The sequence below is a fragment of the Lygodium microphyllum genome, chromosome 17 (genome assembly GCF_053477565.2).
Source record: "Lygodium microphyllum isolate KBCC chromosome 17, Lygodium_microphyllum_v1.1.10, whole genome shotgun sequence".
Lineage (NCBI taxonomy): Eukaryota > Viridiplantae > Streptophyta > Polypodiopsida > Schizaeales > Lygodiaceae > Lygodium > Lygodium microphyllum.
Window position 1 is genome coordinate 31029817 of NC_141151.1, and position 23091 is coordinate 31052907.

Genomic DNA, 23091 nt, shown 5'->3' on the forward strand with positions numbered 1-23091 from the left:
TTTGGTCTTTCATGATGAAGAATGTATTAGTGGCCAAAAATTTGTGGGATTATGTCAGTGGAGAGGAAGCACGACCGGGAGTTGTGGCTCCCGCTACTCCTCCTCCAGGAGGACGTGCAAGAGGGCAACCTCAGCTCCCTCCACCTCAGCCCGCTCAGCCACTTCCCCCAAGAACTGCAGCTCAGAAAGCTTGGGATACACGGGATGCACAGGCTATGTCGCTGATTGCATTGGCAGTTCAGCGTTCTATCATTCCTCATATTCGTTCAGCAGCTTCTTCATAAGAAGCTTGGTTGACATTGGAGCAGATGTTTGCAGGAAAGAATGAGACTCGCATCTCTTTCTTGAAGAAAGAGCTAGAGACTCTAAAGATGAATGAGGGTGATTCTATGCAGGATCATCTCAACAAAATTCAGGACTTGCGGGAGCAACTCATGAATGTGGATGAGTACTACTCAGATGCGCAGCTGATTTCTACGACATTGAATTCACTGCCTCCCTCTTACTTGGCTTTTCATACTACCTTGAACCTCACTATGAGGATTTCGAAAGAGCCCATCACTTTCATTCAGCTTGTCAGTTTGCTTCTAGAGGAGGAGCAAACTAGACGGAACAGTGGTGTGGATGGTATAGCCTCTGAGCAGGCTTTTATGTCAAGGCAGAAGGGTAAAAACAGCCAAGGGAAAAATGCTTCGCAGAGTTCTGGTAGTAGTAGCACTTCACAGACAAGTCAAAAACAGGGGGGCACGCAAGCCAAGAAAGGAAAATGCCATTACTGCAAGAAGCCTGACCACTATATCACTGAGTGCAGGAAGCGCATCGCCAAAGAGAAGAAGAAGGAGTCAGGGATGTCTGTTTCTGCAGCTCCTTCCACTGCTAGCGAGTCCGTGTCCTTTGTTGCAGCTAGGGACTATTGTTTTTACACTTGCAGTTATGATGTCTCTTGGGCTGATAGAGCATTTAGCTCTACAGAGGATGCTGACACTTGGTTCTTTGACAGTGGTGCTTCACGGCATATCACATCTCGTAGAGATTTGTTTGCTTCTCTTGGTGCACCTCCCGTTGGGAAGTCTGTTCAGTGTGCTAATAATGCATCATACCCTGTTCGTGGTATTGGGGAGATTCAGCTTACAGCCATTGATGGCTCTATTCTCCGCCTACAGGATGCTTTGTATGTGCCTGGCATTAAGAAGAATCTGCTTTCCATTTCTTCTATGGCACGTTGTGGTTTGCAGGTCACCTTTGATGATGACCATTGCATGGTCCGTGACAAGGAACACATGACATTGGTCTTGACAGGTTCTCTGTGTCATGGGTTATATGAGTTGGATGCTCTTTCGGTAGATCAGTCTGCATATTTGACATCCACTCTTACTCCTGCTATGTTAGAGGCAGAGTTATGGCATGCTCGTTTGGGGCATGTAAACTATGGCAGCTTGATGCTATTACAGCGTACTCAGATGTTGGATGGATTACCTCTCTTGGAGAGACCTCCTGAGCATTTATGCGAGGGTTGCATTTTGGGGAAAATGCATCGTTTCTCTTTTCCCCGTGATGTTGCTTTTAGAGCAACAGCCAGATTGCAGCTTGTGCATTCGGATGTTTGTGGGCCCATGCAGACACAGTCATTGGGTGGTTGTTACTATTTTGTAACATTTATTGATGACTTTACACGTTTTTGCTGGGTCTACTGCTTGAAAAAGAAGTCAGAAGTGTATGATGCATTTTTGGCTTTCAGTGCACTTGTGGAAACTCAGTCTGGTTGCAAGATTAAGACTCTCCGTTCGGACCGAGGGGGGGAATACATGTCCTCTATGCTGAATTCTTATTTGCAGCAGAAGGGCATTATCCATCAGTATACTACTGCATATACTCCACAGCAGAATGGGGTAGCAGAGAGGAAAAATCGGTCACTCATGGAGATGGCCAGATGCATGCTGAAGGCAAAGAGTTTGCCTCATAGTTTTTGGATGGAAGCCGTCATGTGCGCTTGCCACATTTTGAACAGATGCCCTACCAAGGCCTTGAAAACCATCACACCTTTTGAGGCTTGGCACAGCCGCAAACCTTCTGTTGGCCACTTCCGTACTTTTGGGTGTCTTGCATATACATATGCCCATATTCCACAGGTACTTCGAAAGAAGTTGGACAACAAGGCTGTAAAATGCATCTTTATGGGATATAGCAGCGAAAGCAAAGGCTACAGACTCTATGATCCCGTGACCAAGAAGGTTTTTGTCAGCAGGGATGTTGTATTTGATGAAAAATCAGAATTATCCTTGGCTGGTTTTAATACATATCAGGCTGCCCGTGATGTCTTTGAAGGGCTGCTGCCCATCACATTTGGTGATTCAGCTGGTACTTCAGCAAATGAACCTAATGTTCAGCCAGCTGCTCCTATGGAACATGCAGTAAATCAGCACATTGCTAAAACTGAAATTCAGCAGGAACTTGTACACAGTCAGGAAGCAAGACAGGTGCCTAGATGGTACACGCAGACTATGAGAGATAGTCATTTGGAAACACCCTTGGCTGGTCGTACTCGAAGGCAAACTCGACTGCATGATTCAGCACATTCCATGGAGTTTGTTATGGCAGCATGTACTCATGATAATGAGGAGCCTGAATGTTTTGAGGATGCACGACATAGTGTGCATTGGATGGCAGCCATGCAAGCTGAATTGGATTCTATTCATAAGAATCATACTTGGGATTTGGTGTCTTTGCCAGTTGGCAAGCGTGCCATTGGTACGAAATGGGTCTACAAATTGAAAAGGAATGCAGATGGATCCATAGATAAGTACAAGGCACGGCTGGTAGCTAAAGGCTACGCACAGAAAAAGGGCATTGACTATGAGGAGACCTTTGCTCCTACCTCCCGTATGACGACCATTCGGTCTATGATTGCCTTGGCTGCACATTTTGGTTGGAAAGTGCATCAGCTGGATATAAAGACTGCATTCTTACATGGGGAACTCCAGGAAGAAGTGTATGTACAGCAGCCCATTGGTTTTGCAGTTGAAGGCTCAGAAAATTTAGTATGCAAGCTGAAAAAAGCTCTATATGGTTTGAAACAAGCTCCACGAGCTTGGTACGCAAAGATAGATGCTTTCTTGCTTAGTCAGGGGTTTGTAAACAGCCCATCTGAGTCTACCCTTTATGTACATAAAGAGGGGGGATCCATGCTGATTTTGTGTCTATATGTAGATGACCTTTTGCTCACTGGAACACATGCTGATCAGATTTCAGCATTCAAAAATAATTTACAGCAAACTTTTGACATGTCTGACTTGGGTATTTTGCACTATTACCTGGGCATCCAGTTTGTACATGATGCTAGAGGCATTGGATTATGTCAGTCAAGGTACATTGGGCAACTTCTTGAGAAGTTTGGCTTACAGGATTGCAAGCCAGTTTGTACACCCATGGAACCTGGGCTCAAACTGTCATTACATGATGACAGTGATTTGTTTGATATCCATACTTATGCTCCAGCAGTGGGATGTCTCATCTATCTATGCCACACTCGGCCAGACATACAGTTTGCCGTTTCAGTTTTGAGCAGGTACATGCATCAGCCTCGTATGTCGCATTGGCAAGCTGTGAAGCGTGTGTTTCGTTACTTGCAGGGTACTAGAGCTCTTGGATTGCTTTATGCCAAGGGGGGACCACTGCAGTTACATGCTTACAGTGACTCTGATTGGGCTGGTGATTTTGATACTCGTCACTCCACTAGTGGCAATTGTTTCTTTCTTGGCTCGTCATGCATTTCTTGGCTTAGCAAGAAACAATCCACTGTTGCCACGTCGTCATGTGAAGCTGAGTACAAGGCAGCCTTCACTACTGCAGTTGAGTGCGTATGGCTTAGACGGTTACTTGCTGATTTGGATGTATCTGTTACGGAGCCTACTCCTTTATATACTGACAGTCAGAGTGCCATTGCAGTGGCACGGAACCCTGTGTTTCATGCTCGCACGAAACACATAGAGATTCACTACCACTTTGTCAGAGAGAGGCTACATGCAGGTGATATCAGCCTTGTCTACTGTCCTACCACCAGCAATGTGGCAGACATCTTCACCAAAGCTCTTCCACGAGACAAATTTGAAGCATTTCGCGATGCTTTGAATTTGACGCCCTTTGGTGGCGGATGATCCTTGTACACTTGATCACTCTTCACTCCAGGGGGGTTTGTTGGGTATCTCACACGCCTTACTTACGCCTACGCTCATATGGGAGTGTGCGGGTGATCACTAGGACACTGGGGCACTTTTTACTCTCGGTAGGAGAGGTTTTTTCCCCCAGATTATGTGTACTATTTTGTATGTGCTTGTGGTGCACACTTACGGGCACTTACTGTGTTCGGGTGTGAACAGCCCCTTATAACCCTAAGGTATAAGGGTTATCGTTTGTACTTTCAGCTAATACTCTATTCAGTACTATTGCATTGGGTATCGTGCTCAACTCTGTCTCTCACTCTCACACTGTCTACTGCACTTCAGCTGCACCTCGATCCTCTCCCATCTGACAAAATAAGATCACAGTCAAGAACTAGTATCCTATCCCATGGATTGATGACTTATTGGATGAGTTGAAAGGGGCACGGTATTTCACTAAGGTTGATCTGCGCTCTAGCTATCATCAAATACATGTGTGGCAGGGTGGTGAGGTCAAAACACCTTCTAGGATTGATCGTTGGATTGATAATGTCCTTGCCACATTTCAGAGCCTCATGAATAAAATCTTTCACCCCTTCCTTTTCAAGTTTGTGCTCGTATTCTTTGATGACATTCTCATTTACAACAAATCACAAGAGAAACACTTAGCACATGTTAGACGGGTGTTAGATGTCTTAAGAGAGCATAGACTATTTCCTAAGAAAACTAAGTGCATCTTCATGAAGACATTAGTGGAGTACTTAGGGCACAATGTTAGTGAAATTTGCATACAAGCTAAGCCCAAAAAGATGCAATATGTTAAGGACTGGCTCACACCATCCAATACTACCAGATCAGATAAAGAAGGAATCGTTCTTTTAGGATACTATTGTTAATCGCAACTTTAACCAATTGAAGGAAATGCTTACTTCAACCCTCCTCCTTGTATGCCTTGACTTCTCAAAAGAGTTTACCATAGAGTGTGATGCTAATAGTCAAGGTATTGGTGCAATCTTGTTGTAAGAGCATGGTGTGATTTTTTTGAGAGCCATAAGCTTGATATAAAGGAGATGCAACTGACAATTTATGACCAAGAGATATTAGCCATCCTTCATGCTATTAAGAAATGGCACTATTAACTATGTGGCAGCCGGTTTAGAGTAAACAGCAACCATCAAGTCCTCCAATACTTCTTGACTCAATTTACTTTGACTCTTAAGCTGAGGAGATAGGTAGCAACTTTGTCAAATTATGATTTTGACATCCGTCACACTAAGGGCAAAGACAATATAATGACTGATTCACTATCACGAATATGGATATGCAACAGAGTGTCTTCCATTTCAAAGTTGCATAGTGATTGGATTGAGGAGCTTTAGGAGGCCTATTTGCTGAATGAGAACTTCAGCCACATATTTCAAAAATTACAGCATAGGATAATGGACGAAAACTTCTAATATCATTTTCCTTATCTGGTCCCATTGCCATTTTCTGGAGTTTCCAGCCATTGCTCGAAGTTTCGTCGCAGGAAAGTGCTTCAAATCTGATCTCCCATTCTTCTTGCTGCTTCTCCAACCTTGGGGGACTCCATTCAAGCTGATTCAGCCTTCATTTGGGCCAAAACCGCCTGTTTTCTGTCAAAACCACCTGCTGCGTCAGAAAACCACTTCTTGCACACAACGGTTTTGACAAAGTGCAAACTTTTTGGCATAGCTGTGTTCTACAAGTCAGGACGCCCCCACTGGGTGCAAAAATCAGGTCAAAATCACTTTTCTGCTCCAAAACCACCTCCTGTTTTGCAAAAACCACTTCTGGTTTTAGGGTTTCGGAGACTGTTTTGGGTCAAATTTGGTACAGATCTGGTCGTCCTTCTCTTTTAGTTCCATTTGCCTTGGTCTTGCTGGATTTTGACATTCGTGGTCAAAACTACAACCATTTTGGTCAAAACTGCCCCAGTTTTGGTCAAAACAACTGGTTTATTGAGTGGTTTTGTAGTTACAGCAGTAGTATTTGCTGTTGCAGACATACATCTACTGGTGGCGAGTTGGTCAAAGCTGATTTACTGTGTGTTTGACCAGTGTTGACTTTTAGGGTTGACCGGTCAACTAGTTGACTGAAATTCCTGTATTCAGTTTGAATTTTGCCTGCGGGGATTTGTCTTTTCAGGTACATTCAAATATTGCTGGCAGATTTCAGTTGGTCATACAATTGGTTTATGCCTGGAAAGCCTTGAGGCTTGTGGAGTCAGTAATTGGTATTTGCAGTTGAGAGCTTGAGGCTCCTAATTTTTGCTTTTGTCATTCTTGTGTATTTGTCTGCATAATGGCTGGTGGCAAAGATGATTTCTTTGGGGCCTTCGGTGCTGATGAAAAGCTTGATGGGGTTAACTACCCTATGTGGTCATTCATGATGAAGCATGTCTTGGTTTCCAAGAACTTGTGGAATCTAGTATCTGGCAATGAGCCTAGGCCCGTCAGGCAGCCTACACCTTCTTCTAGTGATGTTACATCCACTGGTTCTTCCCGTGATGCCTTCATTCCTCCTACTCAGGAGATGATACAGTGGGATGGCCGTGATGCTAAAGCACAGGCATTTATTGCTCTGTCTATCAGTAAAAGTATTGTTCCTCATATCAGATCATGCACTACTGCTAAGGACTCTTGGGATAAGCTTGCTTCCTTGTATCAGGTACTCAATGAGGCTCGTGTTGCTTATCTTCGCAAGCAACTGAAGGATACTCGTCTGAATGAGGGTGATAATATGGATGCATATCTTATAGCTATTCAAGATTTAAAGGAGCAATTGGCTAATATTGATGAGGACATCCCTGACTCACAGCTTGTATCAGGCACATTGGATGGGTTGCCCGACTCTTACCAGGTTTCGCCACTACCTTGAGGTTGGGTGCCATGGGCAATGCCAACTATTATTCCTTTGATCAATTGGTTGCACTTTTACTGCAGGAGGAGCAGAGCCATGTGAATCGCAATGCCAGTATGCACTCAAATCAGGCATTTGCAGCCAATGATCGGAACAAGGGGAGATTTCAGAAATCTGTCCCCAAAAATACAGCAACTAATCAGCCTTCTACTTCATCCTCTCAGGGTGATCAAAAGAAGAAAAAGAGGTGCAATTATTGCAAGAAGCCGGGCCATGAAATTGCTGAATGTAGGAAGAGGATTGCTTCTGAAAAGAAGAAGAAAGAATCTAGACTTTCAGTCACATCTACCTTTGGCACTGATGCAAATACACATGGACATGGTAATGAGCAAGCTAATTATGCCAGGGATCAGAATTGGGGCTTCATTGTTCAATGCCATTACAATCCTCCAGTGCATGATACAAATTCACATGCTTGTATGGCAGTTTCAGCCTCTACATGGTTCTTTGACAGTGGTTCTTCTAAGCACATTACCTCCTGTAAAACTTTGTTTACTTCTCTTACTGATGCCCCAAAGGGGGGTTCCGTGACATGTGCCAACAATGCATCTTATATGGTTAAGGGTATTGGGCAGGTGGCTGTTACATCAGTTACAGGCAGTGTTGTCACTTTGGAGAATGTTTTGTATGTACCAAGCATACGAAAAAATCTGATTTCTATTTCAGCCATAGCTACATGTGGATTTCGGATTGTCTTTGATGGGCATAGGTGTGCAGTCTATGACTTGAGTCATGCCGATGCTATTGTATTGACTGGTACTCTTCAGGGGGGCTTGTACAGCTTGGATGCATATGACAGTTCAGCTCATGATGCTCATGCAATTGATGCAGATGTTTTACCTGATACTTACTTGTGTCATGAGAGGTTTGAGCATCTTAACTTTAATGCTATGGTAAGGTTGCCTAAAATGGTTGAAGATATGCCACAGATGCAGATTCCTCACAAGCATGTCTGTGAAGCTTGCTTGCTTGGCAAGATGCACCGCTTTGTCATACCTAAGGATGGTAGAGTTGGGGCATCACGCAAGCTATTCTTGATTCACAGTGATGTGTGTGGTCCTATGCGGACTGCTTCACTTGGAGATTTCTATTATTTTGTGACATTCATTGATGACTTTACCAGGTATACTTGGATCTTTGCATTGAAGTCCAAGTCAGAGGTGTTTACCTGCTTCAAGCATTTCATTGCCTTGGCTGAAAATGATTCAGGTTTGAAGATTGCACACTTGAGATCAGACAAAGGTGGTGAATATATGTCAGAGGAATTTAATGCTTACATGAAATCCCATGGTATTCATCATGAGTGTACAGTGCCTTACACTCCTCAACAGAATGGAGTTGCTGAGAGAAAGAATAGGACAATTATGGAAATGGCCAGGTGTATGCTTAAGGGCAAGAATTTGCCCAATAGGTTTTGGCTGGATGTAGTGATGTGTGCCAATTATGTGCTCAACAGAGCCCCACCAAAGCATTGAAAACAATCACACCCTATGAGGATTGGAAAGGACACAAGCCAACCATTTCTCACATGCGTACTTTTGGGTGTTTGGCCTATGCACATGTGCCTTCATAGAGGCGGACAAAGCTGGATGATAAGGCTATAAAATGTATATTTTTGGGATACAGTGCAGAGAGTAAGGGTTATAGACTTTATGAGCCTTCCACCGAGAGGGTAATTGTCAGTAGAGATGTCATCTTTGATGAGACATCTTCCATGCCCTTGCGGGACTGCAAAGTGCAGTCTACACTTGGTGTCTCAGATATTTTTGATAGTCTTGTGCCATTGCTTGGATCTGATGCCTCAGATGATGCACCATAGGGTTATGCTCCTCCACCTAATGCTCATTTACAGCCTACTACACAGTCCAGACAGCCACCTATTTTGACACAGATGCCACGTGCTACTGGGGACATTGTGGAAGAGGCAATAGAGCAAGAATTGGCTGATATTGGACAGCCTAAAAGAGCTCCTCGTTGGCTCTTTGAAACTTTGAAGGACAACAAGTTAGATGCTCCTTTGCAGGCCCATACGAGAGCTGCAGCCAAAAGAGATTTGGCAAACTCGGTTGCTCATGCATTGATTGCTATAGCATTTGATGAGGAGCCTGTTTGTCACAAAGATGCCTTCTCAAATGAATTGTGGATGAAAGCCATGCAGGATGAATTGGACTCCATTCATGCAAACAAAACATGGGAGTTATGTTACTTGCCTGCAGGCAAACATGCAGTAGGGACTAAGTGGGTATACAAGGTAAAAAGAAAAGTTGATGGTTCAGTTGACAGGTACAAAGCCCGTCTTGTGGCCAAAGGCTATGCTCAGAAGGAGGGCATTGATTATGAAGAGACCTTTGCCCCCACTTCACGCATCACCACCATTAGATGTGTTATTGCCCTGGCTGCCCATAATAATTGGGAGGTACATCAGTTGGATATAAAGACAGCATTTCTCAATGGTCTTTTGGCAGAGGAAGTCTATGTTGCTCAACCTCCAGGCTTTGAGGTTGAAGGGTCTGAACGCAAGGTATGCCGGCTTAAGAAAGCCTTATATGGATTGAAACAGGCACCCAGGGCTTGGTATGACAGGATACACACTCATTTGCTCAGCCTTGGCTTTCAGAATAGTCCTACAGAAGTGACTTTATATATCCGCAAGAGGGGGGCAGATTTGCTGATTTTGATCCTCTATGTGGATGATATGATTCTCACTGGGCCACATCCCAAGAAAATTGCAGATTTCAAGCGGGAATTACAGCTGTCTTTTTCCATGATTGATCTTGGCCAGTTGCACTACTATTTGGGCATTCAATTTGCTCGATCTGAGGGGGGAATTGTGATGTCACAATCGAAGTACATTGGGCAGCTTCTACATAGATTTCAGATGGAGGATTGTAAGCCTGTCTCCACCCCATTAGAGACTGGTTTTCATTTCTCTGCTGAAGATGGCAATGGTCCATGTGATGCTACCTCCTATCAGCAGGCAGTTGGTTGTTTGCTTTATCTATGTCATACTCGGCCAGACTTGCAATATGTGGTTTCTCAGTTGAGCAGATACATGCACAGTCCCACTCATCACCATTGGCATGCAATGAAACGTGTCTTCAAGTACATCAAAGGCACGCAATACTTGGGCCTTCTCTACAGGGCTGATACTTCACTTATCATGCATGGGTTCACTGATAGTGATTGGGCTGGTTACCAGGATACACGCAGATCCCACAGTGGCAATTGTTTTATGCTTGGTTCTTCGTGCATCTCATGGTTCAGCAAGAAGCAGGCTACAGTTGCCACATCTAGTTGTGAAGCTGAGTACAGAGAAGCTTTCACAGCTACAGTAGAGTGTGTTTGGCTACGGAAATTACTTGCAGATCTTCTGGTTGGTTAGACAGCTCCTACCGTCATCCATACTGACAGTCAGAGTGCTTTGGCTATAGCACGAAATCCAATGTTTCATGCTTGCACAAAGCACATTGAGGTTCATTATCATTATGTTAGAGAGAGATGGTCAAATGGTGACATCAAGTTTGAAGCTTTTCGACAAGCTTTACACTTGCCATGATGTACAACATAGTTGGGATATGTGGCTTTACTTGGCTGAATTTGCATATAATAGCTCCGCCCACTCTAGCATTGGGGTTTCTCTTTTCGAGACACTATACAAGATTAAGATTTCCCTCCCTACGGTCTTGTTCAATGACAAGATCAACCCCCAGAGTAAAGAGGAGCTAGGGTGCATGCATGCCTTGCTTTAGCAATGCAAAGTGAATCTTCAAAAGGCACACGATCATATGAAGCTTTATGCTGATGAGAAAAGATGTCATTTGGAGTTCTAAGAGGGAGAGATGGTTCTATTGAAAGTGCCCAAGTCCCATTACTCCACTCTCAAGGAGGGTAGTAGTAACAAGTTGGCCCATCGTTCCTATGGCCCCTACCAGATCCTTAAGAGAGTTGGTGACTTGGCTTACAATGCAAAGTGCATCTTCAGAAAGCACAAGATCATATGAAGCTTTATGCTGATGAGAAAAGATGGCATTTGGAGTTTCAAGAGGGAGAGCTGGTTCTATTGAAAGTGCCAAAGTCCCATTACTCCACTCTCAAGGAGGGTAGCAGTAACAAGCTGGCCCTATGGCCCCTATTAGATTCTTAAGAGTTAGTGACTTGGCTTACCGGTTCAAGCTTTCCCCCCACCACCAAGATTTACAATGTGTTTCATGTCAGTCAGTTGAAGCTCTTCATTGGCACCTCAGTGGACTATGTGTAAGAGCTACCTCCCATAGACGAAGAAGGCATCATTCAATATATATCCCTAAGGCAATCATTGGGCAATGAGATAAACACCTGAGATCTCGATCCATGAAGGAATACGTCATCAAATGGCAAGGCCTATCCCTGGAATAAGCCTCTTTGTGCCCAGCCACTATCGTGGAAGAGTTTCCTAGCCTCCAAGAGGCCCAACAGGTGGAAGACTAGATGGATATAACCCATTTTGACCCCACACTGCTTGCAGACTATACACTGTTTTGGAACACTCTGGTACCTACATTGATTACAGCCATGTGCTTTATACATGGACTGAAAGTGCTCATCATAAGATCCGTTTTGACATGCCACACGCCCCATTTGGAGCAGCCCATCAAAAGTTATGATAGATTTACCTCAGTAGGCCTATGGTGGACAGCATGCTGCCATAGTCTTCATGCCCTCAATTAAAATGAATTGATGGCATTGTTCTCTTGTGATTATGCCCATGGCATGCATGTTAGCTATACCTTTCCTTATTCCCAAATTCTCCTTGGATACACGCTCCTCCCCCATTCAATATTCTCATTGTAATGTTGATCAAAGTAGTACTCTGCAGCCCCACTTACTAGCCACTCTAACAAGTCCCTCCAGCTCTCTTTTGTTTTTTAGGGCAAAAACTTTCACGGTCAGGATGGAATGTAACGAGCAAGGTGCACGGGAACTAGGGGTTAGATACCCAGTCACAATGACCAGGGTATAAACAATGTAAGAGACCCAGTTTAGGACATCCACGTATAATCAAGAATTGACTCTTCACCTTCTCCTTCAACGTCCATGACTTCCTTCCTCTTCCTTCCTCTTTTCTGGTATTTCTCTCTCCTCTCCTATTCTTTCTCTCTTCTTCTTCTTCCTCTCTCTCTCTTTTCTGCTCATTCTCCCCTCTCCTCTCAACCTCATTTATTACAGTCAACTGGCTCCCTTGAGCCCCTATAGTCTTTGTCTCTCAGTCTCTCATGGTAGCTCTTGGAATGCAAACCAGTTTCCCATTGATACAACCACCTATAAAGAGAATCTCCCCCATGATAACTATGTCCTCTATCCAAGAGTGGTTGAAGTCTATTCTTGAAAGGTGATTGAAGAGCAAAGACTGCCTTCTCTTTTCTTCGGTTGTAGTGAGGTGTAGCTAGTGAAGCCCTGGTAGTACAGATCACCAAAGTCTGATAATAGCAGCTGTGAATTTGACCTCAAAGCTCCTCCCTAAGTCCTTGGTCCTAATCTCCTAAAAAATCAAGTGGATAACAATAAGCTTAGCCATCAAGGCTTTGCTCTGCTGCCCAGGTCTATGATCCCTAACCCTCCCTTGGAGCTATGCTATATGATGACATCCCAATCAACCTTTGTGTTGGCCAGGCTCCCATATCCTCCGGACCAAATAAAGTTCCTGATAAGGCGCTTCACTTGGCCAATGCATGACCTAGAGAATGCCCAATAGGAAGTGATGTACAACATAATTACAAGAAGGACCTGGTTGGCGATCACTACTCTGCTTGCTAGTGAGAGTCGCGCTGAGCTCTAATAAAGAAGCTTCTGCCTTATGCTCAAGAGGAGGGGTGCCAAATGCTATTTTGAGGTAATGTCAATCCCCACATGGCAACCAAGATATCTCATTGCAAACCCATGGGGAACCCACATGAAACCCTCATGTGATCGCCACTCTGGCTGCCTAGTGTCACATACCCAAAATCCATAGGACTTGTGCCAATTAATTAAGGAAATATTTTAATAAGCAAACTTCCTAGAAAGTCCAACTTCTCCACTAAGCTTAGATTATAGATACATATGACCATGCTATGTATAATCTTTTTACCCAACAAAAAAGAGCGTTATGAAAACCCTTTCCCAAGTGGCTGCCTCATTGTCTTCTTCTCAAATGTGCGGGCTACTCAGAAAGTGCTGGGAAACACCTTTTTAGGCATGATAACAAGCAGTTGATCTATCCTCAAACACATGGCTAGAGATTCTAAATCTAATCTTTGCAAAGATCGCCACTTTATTTTGTGCTTCCACAGTTCCTTCAATGCTTTCTGCTTTAATGCCAAGGACCTTTCTCCCTAATCTGAATTATACCAAGTTCTTTTGGCACTTTCTGACCTCCCATCTTTGACTCGCAGTCATACATTGTCCATAATGCATTCTCCCAGCATAAGTGTTACATGCTTTGGCATTATAGACCACCAGATTGGCTTTTCACACAACCATTGTATTAGACACTTAGAGTGAATAGACCACTAGATTTGCTTTTCACAGAGTCCTTTGAATTAGACACACTCCTGAGGAGCTGTTTTTATTATCATTGTTGTCATCCACAAGGTCCAGTGATACATCAAGCATGGCATAACTATGCAAAAGATCTATGCAATGTACCATGATAGCTCCATGTACCACAACCAATGATATCCAGGCCAGTAGATAGCACCCTTTTATACAGTAAGGATGGTTATAGATACCAACAATAGACTGCAAGCAATGATTCCAGGACCATGATGCCTTAGCAAAGTGAGTACTTTTCACGTGCTCCTACTATGCCAGCTCTAGTGTTGGTAAACATGTTCAATGGGCCTTGTAGGTAGCTGGATTTATCACATGATTATACCGTTAATTAAAAGTGGAGAGTCCATGATTCCCAATAACTACTGGACCACTATGATCAGTTGGCCAAGAGCTATGGCTCTATTACTGAGCATGGGCTGAGTTGTTGGGCAAAGCACATGGCAGACCTACAGGCAAGGCTACTTTCAAGAAAGGGGATCATGTACCTACATTTTGAGCTAAGTGTATCCCCACGAACCCTTCAACATTGCACCACAAGCCAGGCTGGAATGCATTCGGGTGCTAGAGGAGCTCTAGTGGGGGATTTACGCTTTGTATGAGTAGATGACAGCAGGCAGAGTGCAGGCACAAACAGGGTGACAAACAAAAGTGACCAGTGCCATTGACTTGAAAGCAAAAAGTGTGGTCGTTGTCACCCACATTTTTGGGTCTCTATATCAATGAGATGGTAGACTACATTGACAAATTGGGAGGCCCTAGTTGCAAGCCTCTCTAGATTTTGATACCCATCTTGTTGTATGCAGATAAAAGCATGTGTATCCCAAACTCCTTCAAGGGTGGTTCATAGCAGCATTCATTTCAAAGTCCCCCAAGATTTTGTTTACAGCCGTATTCAGACACTCTACAGACCTTTTACACAACTAGAGACCTTAGGAAGAGAGATCATTGTGTCCAGCACAGCACAAATGCCCATTGAGATAATTGTATCATGTGCGTCTTCGGAAGTGACCCAATGGCTATAGTTCTCCATGCAAACGGCTGCAAAGGCTGGGCTAGCACGTGGTTTCTCAGCACATGTGCAAATAAGAGAGTGACACAGATACAGTTTCAAGAACCACGCACCAAACTCACCCAATGCTCTCATTGTTGGATAAGTTGGTTGATTAAGGCGAGATTGTTGGTTTGTCTCTTCCCAGTGGTGCCCAACTTTTGGGTCAATCTTTGGTTTATGATTCTTTCATGTTTCTAAAGTCTGATTGCACTAATGTTAATCGGGCAATGGTCACATGGAATCTTTTTGCTTTGGCGTCATGGCTTCATATTAATACTCAAAAATCTACCCTGATTTCTTGTACAGAAAGTGATTTGCACGCTTTGGGTTGGCAAGGAGCAGTGATTTCTAAAGGAGATATCACATAACACTTGGGTTATCCTATTGGTGTGGATGTAGCTCCCCGTCTTGGTTGGATGTCATTCCGTATACATGATCGGTTCATGTACTAGAAATCTCAAAGGCTGGCCTCTTCATGTCAAACTTAAAGTTGCTCAATGCATTATGTTCAGTATGGTCTCGTTCTTTCTGCCCTTACTTCCTTGGACTAAGAAGTCTCTTCCTTGGACCAAGAAGTCTCTTTTGGAATTGATTCAGCCTATCCGCTTCATGTTGTGGAAATAGAAAGGAAATAGTTTGGGACATGTGTGGTTTTCTTTGCAACATGTGACTACTCCTAAAAGGATGGAGGAACAACTTTACTGGATATTAATTTCCATATGGTTGCTTTGAGATTGGCACTTTTGCAGGCGCTATGTGTGTAGAGTCATCCCTAGATCAGATATTGCAAAATTTTTCATCGAAAAGATTGGTATCTCACATGGTCACACAATTATTCAAGTCTCTTGGTGGCATGTGTTGAACTCCACAAGGCCTATTAAGGTCTCCCAATCATTTGATTGCATCCTGGCAAGAGATTCTATGATTTGCAGTTTGGTGCCCTCCTAATCTTCATACGGACAAGAATTTGCTGCATGGAGAAGTGCTGGCTACCTCTAGTTGTTGGATTGGCCTAATAAAGACTTGCAGTGACATAAGTTTAATCGAATGGCTCGCTTGGGGTTGCAAACAGTCCATGATGGTGTCATTCCTGGGCAACCCTGTCTTTATTATTTCCGGCACAGTCATCAGCACTTTCAGGTGCCTCATGGCTATCATGACACTTGGTTGTCTTTACAAGAGAAGCTTCTGAGGTTCTATCCATTCCCTACTTTATAGCCATCATCTCCTTGTTTGGTAGGATTGGATGTTTATGATTTCAGATGATTTTGAGAAATGGTCAACTAAGCAGATCTATCATTAGATGGTCAAGGCCAAGTGATGGGCCACTAGAAAGGCCAATAAAATATGGCATATTCGGGATAGCAAAAATAAGTGGCAAGAAAGATTCCTCCAACTCTAGAAGTCTAAGGTTCCTTATCAAGGTAAAGTGTTCATGTGGAGGTTGCTTATTGGGGGTCCTCCAATTGGGGATGTGTGGTGTGCTCCCAAGATCTCCCATGCTCGTTGTGAAACACAGCCCTATGTTGGGCCAACACTTTACGTTGGGGTAGATGTTGCAGCACCCTATGAGATACGTATTGGGATGAGAAGACATTACATCATGCATATCCAAACTTACACTCTATCAGCATGACTACATCTCATTTTAAGAATTTTTAGGATTTTTTTGTCCTTTTATCTTTCTTGTATTGTCATAGACTTTATAATTTTATTTACCTTTCATTCATATTTCCATGATGAGACGTTACTTGCACATGTCTCATAGACTGTTTTGGCATTTTGGAGACAATATATTGGTTCTCGCCTCCATCTGAGTGATATGTTGTGGCAACTTAAGATTTCCGTTGATGTGTTTGCTATGCTACATGTGATTGGACTTTCCCCTCATCTTTTTGTTTCATGTGCAATGGCGCTGCAGGTGTGGGGTTTTATTACCTGAATGTGGACTTTTGTAAGACGTCAGAGTCTTTGGATGAAATGCAAACAAGGGTAAAATGCCAGGGACTGACATCTTTCATTTCTTGTAATGGACTATCCTTTGATATATCTGGAAGACAGGAAATGCTTCTGTATTCGATTCAGCTACAGGTATCCTGGTCATTTTGGCCGCTGTGGCACGCAAGCTATATGGATTCTGGAGGTGTTTTCCTTCAGAAGTTAAAGATGCTCCATGGATGGAGATTATCCATTCCACTTCACTTGTGCTGAACATAACAAGACAATTGGTGTTTGGCTACTGATTCAAATCTAATGTAATGTAGACCTCCAGATAGACAGGCTAACTTTAGAGCAAGAAAGCCTAAGTTCTTTGTATTGGTTCCTATAGGATTTCTTTGAAGCTTGTCAAGTATGCACTTGTTATGGATCTCAATTCATTTTTCTCTAGTTACACATTCACTCATCACTAAAAGTCACAGTTGCCGTGATGTGGTATATTACACACATTATGCCTCTCCTCTTCCATAGACACACATTATGCCTCTCCTTTTCCATAGGCAGCAGGAGGGTTTACACATTATGTCTCTCCTCTTCCATAGGCAGCAGGAGGGCTTTAAAAGCCCTCCTGCTGTTTACCCAATCTTCAACATGTAGTTACTGGTCCCACATCTGGAGCCTTTCTGGGATAACTACTCGCAACCTCTTCCCCCTTCTCATATTTTCAAGGCACAAATTTGACATGATATTTAAGATTGTGTACAGAAATCTATTGAATGCAACATTTCTAACTTGCCATACGACCATGCCATCACCATCACTGCAGTGATTCACATGCATCTTTGCTGCACTAGAATTCTTACAGTAATAGCTCAAATATTAGTCTTTGTCTCCCTTAAGGTTGTTATCTCTGTTGGTACAGTCAATTCAGTCATTACATGTTAGCTCTGTTTCTATAATGCCTTATCGAAAAAAAACAAGACTAATTGCTCTGTACTTATCATGATTACTGACCCTACAAATACATACCACAAATTGCTTTGCTATCTTACTACAGATACCTTGCAAATCCAGAAATGGAACCAAATAAAATACTCATTGTGTCAAAAGCTGCATATGGCCTTTGCTCTTGGATCATCGCCATGGAAGGCTACGATAGAGTTGCAAAGGTTGTTGCTCCCAAAAAAGAGGCTCTTAGAATTGCTGAAGCAGAATATAGCGAAGTGATGGAAGCCCTCCAAGTCAAACAAGCTGCACTTCAGAAAGTGAGTTCTGTGTGTAAAACATTTGTGATTAGCAATTTCATTTCAATGATGAAAACAAGGTACAAACCGATCGTCTTTGTAAACCTTAATGTAGGTGGAGGAACGGCTAGCAGAGCTCAGCAGCAAGTTATATGAGGCACAAGAAAAGAAAAAATCTGTGCAAGATGAAGCTGATTTATGTGCCAAAAAAATTGACCGTGCAAACCAGCTGATGTCTGGCCTTGGTGGTGAGAGGGCTCGGTGGACTTCCCAGGCTGAGGCATTTGGCAAACTTTATGTACAAATGACAGGGAACATCCTCATTGCTGCAGGAATGATTGCCTACCTTGGAGTGTTCACACCATCATTTCGTGATCAATGCTTACAAGTAAATGCTTTATTTCATGGACTTGTAAATTTTGGCTTAAAGATGTATCTTGTTGGGTAATAATTTTTTCTGTGCTAAGTGCATGTTGGAGATATGCCTTTCTTAACACTTGCGATTCCAGCACCTTCTGAGTCACATACGGTTGGCATTTTTGACCACCTCATTGGCCATTCTATACCTGATTGGCCTCAGTCATCATTTATCGGGACTTTTTGGTGTAAGTTCCTTGGCTTGGGTGGGACACTTAATTCATGTAGCTATTGCCGAATCCAGAGGCGGCGGACACATAAGATGGGTGAATTTACTCAGTGCATCTCTGCATCCCCAAGGGTTAGGAACATTCTTTTTAGGTCAGTGGAGTATTTACGCACAGAATCCAGATTCCAACGATCATTTATTTAATGGTTCTCAAGGAGCAGGAACCGCTATTCTAATGTTTCTGGGAGGATTTTATCCACAGACTCAGAGTCTATGGCTGACCAATATTGCGCATCACCACCTAGCCTTTGCTGTTGTGTTTATCATAGCTGGACACATGTACAAAACAAACTTTGGGATTGGACATAGCATAAAGGAGATCCTGGAATCCCATCTTCCGCCCAGGGGCAGATTGGGACATGGACATAAAGAACTTTATGATACAGTCAACAATTCACTACATTTTCAGTTAGGACTTGCTCTCGCCACTTTAGGGATCATCACTTCCTTAGTGGCACAACATATGTATTCCTTACCCGCTTATGCTTTTATAGCACAAGATTTTACCACCCAAGCCGCACTTTATACCCATCATCAATATATTTCTGGGTTTATCATGGTAGGGGCTTTTGCACATGGGGCCATATTCTTTGTTAGGGATTATGATCCAGAACAAAACAAAGACAATGTATTGTCAAGAATGTTGGAGCATAAAGAAGCAATAATATCTCATTTAAGTAGCTATCTTATTTCTAAGTTTCCACACCCTAGGTCTTTACATACATAATGATGTCATGCTAGCCTTCGGAACTCCAGAAAAACAAATTCTTATTGAACCCATTTTTGCATAGCGGATACAATCCACTCACGGTAAAATCTCGTATGGTTTTGACGTACTTCTATCCTCGACAAACAACCCACATTAAAAGCTGGTCAGAGCTTATGGTTACCCGGTTGGTTAGATGCTATTAATAATAATAGTAACTCATTATTTTTAAGTATTGGACCCAGAGATTTTTTGGTTCACCACACTATTGCTTCTCAATCTCTCACATTTGGTATCACAGCTCAGCCCAGCTCTACTCTGGTCTCAATCTCCAAGAGTCCCCACTGAGTCCAGCTCAGCCCCATCAGTTGCCTCAGCTAAAGACCCCACCAGCGCCCCCTGCAGCAGTTCGCTAGCAGCGCTGTGCCTGCTTGCTCTGCCCTCTGCCCTCGCTACCCAATTGAAGCCGCCTGACTGAATTGCCTGCCACCACCAGCGCCTACTGTGCCCCGCCCCTGTGGCACTCCTCCTGGACTATACGACCCAGTCCCTGGTCAACACCACCTGTCCTCCTCCAATCCACCTGCTGTAAACAACTGCAGTCTGTGAGCGCCACCACTTCGCCAGTCCGCCACCACCGTTGCTTCCTATGCCCACGCCCCAAGTCAGCACCGCCTCTGACCTACAGCGGCCCTGCAACACACGCCCGCACCTACGCCCTGAGCAAACGCCGCCTGTCCCACGCCTGCTGCATATGACTACAGGTTCACCAGCACCCCTAGCCCACTATGCCTCAGCAGCACCTGGTCTAGTGCACCTCCAGTTCGAGCCTGCAGGACAGTCAATTCAGGGTAAAATGACTTTTTTTAATCAATTTTTTGTTCCAATCTTATTCGTAGGAAAAGGATTGTACCTTAGTAACATATCTCTACATTTGCAAGTGTCTAAGACACATTTCATGCAGAGATTTTGTGAAATTTTGGGGCTTTCATCATCAATTCAGAGATTGGCAAATGTATTGCAATTTTAATCTAAAATAGACTATTTTTTATGATTTTGGGGCAAGAAATTTTAGGGCTTTTTCTTCTACAATGTTGCTGAGCATTAAATGCACCTTGGACTGTGTGCATTACAGACAGTTTTGACAGAGTGAACTTCAGTTTGCAAATTGCAGTAACCTATTTGCAATAATTTTTGGAAATTTTGAGATTTCCAAGTTGGTCCAGCTTGGACATAGCTCTTTTTGGCACTGATTATCATGGCAAATCAAGGAGGTGATGTATTTACTTATGTATCCAAGGAGGACAAGTTGGATGGTAACAACTATTCACTTTGGTCCTTCATGATGAAGAATGTGCTGATTGCAATCAAGAAGAATCTTTGGGACTACGTAGGCAGAGAAGAAGTTAGGCCCGGAGTTGTGGCTCCTACTACTCCTCCTCTAGGAGGACATGGATAACAGGCACCTCAACCTGTTTAGCGTGCTCCACTTCAACCAGTTTCCCAAAGATCAGTAGCTCAAAAGGCATGGACTACACGGGATGCACAGGGTTCATCGTTGAATGCATTGGTAGTTCAGCAGTCTATCATTCCTCACATTCAGTCTACAGCTTCTTCACGAGAAGCTTGGTTGACTTTGGAGTAAATATTTGCTGGTACGAATGAGACCCGCATCTTTTTCTTAAAGAAAGAGCTTGAGACACTGAAGATGGATGGCGATGAGTATTACTCAAATGCACAGTTGATATCTACTACATTGAACTCATTATCACCCTCGTACTTGGCCTTTCATACGGCCTTAAACCTCGCCATGAGGATTGCCTCGTAGTCAATTACTTTTCTTCAGTTGGTTAGTTTGCTCTTAGAAGAGGAGCAAACAAGAAGAACCTTTTGATGTGGATGTCATAGCCTCTCAGCAGGCTTTTATGGCACGACAGAAGGGCAAGGGTAGCCAAGCAAAGAATGCTCCGCAAAGCTCTAGAAATTCAGGCACTTCATAGGGTAATAAGAAGCAAGGGAGCACGCAAGCCAAGAAGGGAAAATGCCATTATTGCAAGAAGCCAGACCACTACATCACTGAGTGTAGAAAGCGCATAGCCAAAGAGAAGAAAAAAAGGTCAAGTATGTCTATTTCTGATGCTCCTTCCACTGTTACTGAGTTAGTATCCTTTGTTGCGAACAGGAACTATTGTTTTTATACATATAGTTATGACTCTTCTTGGGCTGATAGAGCATTTAGCTCTACTAAGGATGCAAGAACTTGGTTTTTTGACCATGGTGCTTCTAGGCACATCACATCTCACAAAGATTTATTTGCTTTTGTTGGTGTAGCTCTAGTTAGCAAGTATGTACAATGTGCCAATGATGCATCATACCTTGTTAGAGATGTTTGGAAGATTGTGCTCACAACCATTGATGGCTCTATTCTCCGCCTATAGGATGCTTTGTTTGTGCCAGGTATCAAGAAAAATTTGCTATCTATTCCTTCTTTGATACGATGTGGATTGCAAGCCACCTTTGATGATGACAGATCCATGGTACGAGATAAGGAACACATGACTTTGGTATTGATTGGCACTCTATGTCATGGGTTACATGAGTTGGATGCTCTTTCAGTTGATCGGTTTGCATACTTTGCATCCATCTTACTCCCGCTATGTTACAGGTGGAGTCATGGTATACTCGCATGGGGCATGTGAACTATGGTAGCTTGATGCGCTTACATCATACACAAATGCTAGATGGACTACCTCTCTTAGAGACCTCCTGAGCACTTATGCGAGGGATGTATTTTGGGAAAAATGCATTGGTTTTTGTTTTCCCGTGATGTTGCTTTTAGAGCCACAACCAGGTCACAGTTAGTGCACTCAGATGTAAGTGGCCCTATGCAAACAAAGTCATTGGATAGATGTTACTATTTTGTGACTTTTATTGATGACTTTACTCACTTCTGTTGGGTCTATTCTTTAGTGAAAAAGTTAGAAGTGTATGATGAATTTTTGGCTTTTGTAGCACTTGTTGAGAACCAATCTATTGTGAAGTGAAGACTCTTCGTTCGGACCCAGGGGGGAAATATATATCCTCTATGCTGAATTCTTTTTTGAAGCAGAAGGGCATTGTTCATGAGTTCACTACTGCTTATACTCCACAGCAAAATGGGGTTGCAGAGAGGAAGAATCGGTCACTTATGGAGATGGCCAGATGTATGCTGAAAGCAAAGAGCTTGCCGCACAGTTTTTGAATGGAAGCCGTTATATGTGCTTGCCATGTTTTAAACAAATGCCTCACCAAAGCATTAAAGAATGTCATGCCTTTTGAGTCTTGGAACATCCGGAAACCTTCTGTTGGACACTTTCGTACCTTGGGTGTCTTGCATATGCACACATTCCCGAAGTACCTAGAAAAAAGTTGGATAACAAGGCTATCAAATGCATTTTTTGTGGGATATAGCAGTGAGAGCAAAGGATACAAACTATATGATCCTATCTCTATCAGACGTGTCGTGAGGACCTGATGTGGCGTACCTGGCGTGATGTCAGACCTCTCTGGCATGAGGCAGACTTGTCGTGCGCAGGAATATACCTAGCGTAAGGCAGACCTATCATTAGCACTATAGTGTTGCAGAGATGTACTGAATGCATTAATGCAAGCGTACTGTATGCAGTAATGTACTAACACAGCAAGCTACTGACACAAACCCAGATGCCAATGTACTGAGACTGCAGACGTAATCAGATTGATATGATACGAATGTACTCAGAATGACATGAATGTAGACCTGGGTGAATGTACTAATGCACTGGTTTGTGGACTAGGCAATGATGCATTGACTTTGAATT

At 43.3% G+C, this 23091-nt stretch overlaps 1 protein-coding gene across 1 annotated transcript in view; it reads left to right on the forward strand.

Moving 5' to 3' along the window:
• LOC148021747 (uncharacterized) overlaps window positions 1–23091 on the forward strand; it is a 419898-nt gene that overhangs the window by 321145 nt on the left and 75662 nt on the right. Inside the window, exons 48-49 of the mRNA XM_087697283.1 lie at window positions 17714–17921; window positions 18016–18288. Coding sequence (XP_087553409.1) covers window positions 17714–17921; window positions 18016–18288 — 481 coding nt within the window. The remainder of the gene's footprint in view (window positions 1–17713; window positions 17922–18015; window positions 18289–23091) is intronic.